The sequence below is a fragment of the Peromyscus californicus genome, unplaced genomic scaffold (genome assembly GCF_007827085.1).
Source record: "Peromyscus californicus insignis strain IS unplaced genomic scaffold, ASM782708v3 Scaffold_6__1_contigs__length_162567912, whole genome shotgun sequence".
In the NCBI taxonomy this organism is placed as follows: domain Eukaryota; kingdom Metazoa; phylum Chordata; class Mammalia; order Rodentia; family Cricetidae; genus Peromyscus; species Peromyscus californicus.
In genome coordinates this window covers 83,281,035-83,284,315 of record NW_026294584.1, presented here as the reverse complement: position 1 = coordinate 83,284,315, position 3,281 = coordinate 83,281,035, and the positions used below count along the sequence as shown (strand labels likewise).

At 40.1% G+C, this 3,281-nt stretch overlaps 1 gene segment (V, D, J or C); it reads right to left on the bottom strand.

Annotated features, from left to right (window-relative positions):
- Positions 1 to 493: 493 nt before the first annotated feature.
- LOC128099574 (immunoglobulin kappa variable 1-39-like) lies at positions 494 to 991 on the bottom strand. The segment is given in 2 exon segments: positions 494 to 816; positions 937 to 991. Coding segments are annotated over 2 exon segments (378 nt in total).
- Positions 992 to 3,281: the final 2,290 nt, after the last annotated feature.

The following is a 3,281-nucleotide window of genomic DNA, read 5'->3' as shown; positions in this document are numbered from 1 at the left end:
CTGGAATTTCAAGACACAGCAGAGGATCATGGTTACACAGCCTTCCCCTTTCTCTGACACTTGTGTTCTAGCTTTTATGAGAAAATCAGAAATATATTTTGCTGTCTGCTTCGCTCAGTAAGATTTCTCTGCCCTTTAAATACTAGCACTCAGAAATTAATTTTCTGTATTTAAATGTGTCTGAAATGTTCACAATAGTATCTACTGTCCTATATTGGAGATATAGCTAAGGATACAATACAGAATCCTCACAGAGAATGGCTGTGTCCTCTATTAAGGCAGAATAGGCATTGGTACTCTGTAGTGCTGGAGATGAAGGGGAAGAATCATAGTTAATATACAGAGAGGAGTGTTTAGCCTCTTTTATCAACACAATGACTCTCCATGAACTTTGCTAAAAATCCTGTGACATCTGAGAAACAGTTTCAGTGAGTGACTCATGAGGAGGAGCAGCTGGGACAGCTCAGCCTCTCACTTCTGCTTCCATGGAGGTTTATGTTATGACTTGTATTACTGTGGGAGGAAACTGAGCATCCTGTGCACAGTGATACATTGCCATGTCTTCAGGCTCCAGGCTGCTGATGGTGAGAGAATAATCTGTCCCAGATCCACTGCCACTGAACCTCGATGGGACTCCATCTGCCAAGTTGGATGCACCATAAATCAGGCGCTTTGGAGGTTTTCCTGTTTTCTGCTGTAACCAGATTAAATTACTGCTAATGTCCTGACTTGACCTGCAAGTGATGGTGACTCTGTCTCCCAGAGATGCAGAGAGGGAGGATGGAGACTGGGTCATCTGGATGTCACATCTGGCACCTAGGAGTGGAGACATAATAAATAACCACATAATAAAGTGTTATACAAAAAACTCCCCCAAATGCCAATCAACAATAATCACAGTGTAACAGCTAAATTCCCATTATACACATTTTTCACCTGGAAGCCAGAACAGCAGGAGCCCGAGGAGCCGAGCAGGGGCCCTCATGTCCATGCTGAGTCCTGACTGCAGTGACAACTGCACAGGGTGTGACTGGTATATGAAGAAGTCCTCAAGGCTGTGCAGTGAGTGCATGCAAATCACTGGGAACCAGTTAGCATGGGCACAGTTGCAAGGCTTACTTATCTCAGTAACTGAGCACAAGTCTTGTTTGCCCAAATGCAGGAGATTAGATCATATCAGAGACTGCACTTCTTTTTTAAAGTTTTAAAATTATAGATGACATTTTGGAGGTTATTTGAAACATTGTACTATACCTAAGCTCTACTTTAAATAATATATTTTAAATACATATTAGTGGTAATATAAACAAATATCTGACTGTCAGGGAATATGCAACAGAGAAGGGACTATTAAATCTTCAACTAATTCAAATCATTCTTATGGATTAAAAAAAATACTATGGCTAGGTAGTAGTGCTGCGTGACTTTATTCCTAGCACTTGAGAGGCAAAGGCAAGTCGATCTCTTAGATAGAGGCCAACCTACTCTATGGAGTGAGTTTCAGGACAGCCAGAGCTGTGTAGTGAAACACCAGCTCAAAAATCCAACCCCTCCCAAAAAAATGTACTCTCCTTGAGAAGTGTTTGTGTGTTTCAAGTAATCATTTTTTAAATTAAAAGAATAATTTACAAAAACCATTTTAATGAATTTAAAGGTAAAATTTAGCAGACATAGCCATGCTTACTACAGCACAAAGAGAGGAAGTACACAGTATGTATACATATAACACTTTGACTATAGCTGGAAGTTTTCCTGTGTCATGCCTGGCCCTGAGGTCCTGCAGCTGCATATAAAATAATCATTCAGAGGCTTATACTAATTATCAACTTATGACCTATGGCAGGTCTCTTGCTAACTAGCTCTTACAATTTAACTCAACCCATAACTATTAATCTATGTATCACCATGTGTTCAGTGGCTTTATCCGTGTCCCATTACATGTTGCTCCTCGGATGGCGGTTTCGCATCTCCTTTACTCTCTTTATCCTTTCACTATCTCTCTTGGATTTTCCTGCCTGGCTCCATCCTGCCCTGCCAAGGGCCAATGGAGCTTTGTTTACCAACCAATCAGAGCAACACATATTCACAGTGTACAGAAAGACATCCCACAGTACTTTGACCCCAACAACATGTGTTACTTGGACTTCTGACTTCATCTGAAGATGGAGGTACTTTCACATCCACAAAATTATAAGTGTTGCACTCCTTTCTCAGTTTAGGATCCTCCACATTTGGCCACTTTTCTGTCATTTGATACCATTCCCAAAATTCTTCAGCATGAAAGACTGACTAGTAATGACAGACTTGAATACAAAACACTGCTACTCAATATATGTCTCTCCTATGTATTACAAACCATATTTTCACTATGAAGTCTTGAGCAGTAACTGGAGACATCATACTGATTCAGGGACAGCCTGTCTGCTTGTGTGTCTCAGTCTCCCAACTACAGGCTAAATTATAGTAGATCAGGAGTTTCACCAAGTTTTGGCTAGGATAGTTCCAATAATTGCTAATATTCTGGCTTGCCTAGCAATTGATGGTGACTCTGTGTTCCAGAGATGCAGACACAGAGGATGGGACTGGGTCGTCTGGATTTCACATCTGTCACCTGGGATTGGATACATAAAAATTTCAAAAATGAAGCAGAGTGAGCAAGGACTTCCCCAGTGTACCAGGCAAGACTGATCACAGTGTCACACTTAAATTCCCACTGTAGTCATTGGGAACTGAGCAGGAGCCATCATGTGTATGCCATGTCCTGTCTGGGACCGACACTTAACCCACTGTAAGACCATCCAATTAATGTGTCTTTGTAGCATTTAATTTTGCTTTGGACACATGCCAAACAGCAGAAGATCATCAGATCTAGGTACAACTACAGAATTGTTTATCTCAGTAACTCTGCACAGGCTTATGCCCCAAGTGTCCCAAGCTAAACCAGGATAATCCTTATTTTTCTCCAGAGGATGCATTTCTTCTATAAAGATCCTACACTACTAAAGACATTTTTTGAGATTATTTTCTAAATTTGTAGAGGAAATAGCACTCACTATTTGGCCCAATACTTAATTGTTAACAATAAATAAAGAAGAATATTATTTTCAGTGGGAGTACAATAGACCACAAGGCTACTAAATTGTTAACTCACTCTACCAAAATTCTGAGTAGGAAAAACTTTGTGTTCTAAATGCAACGTACTTTTAAGTTTAAAATAGTCTATTTTCCTGAAATAAAGAAGACAGTTCGTCTGTACCATTTCCCCCTATGTTAATAATTCT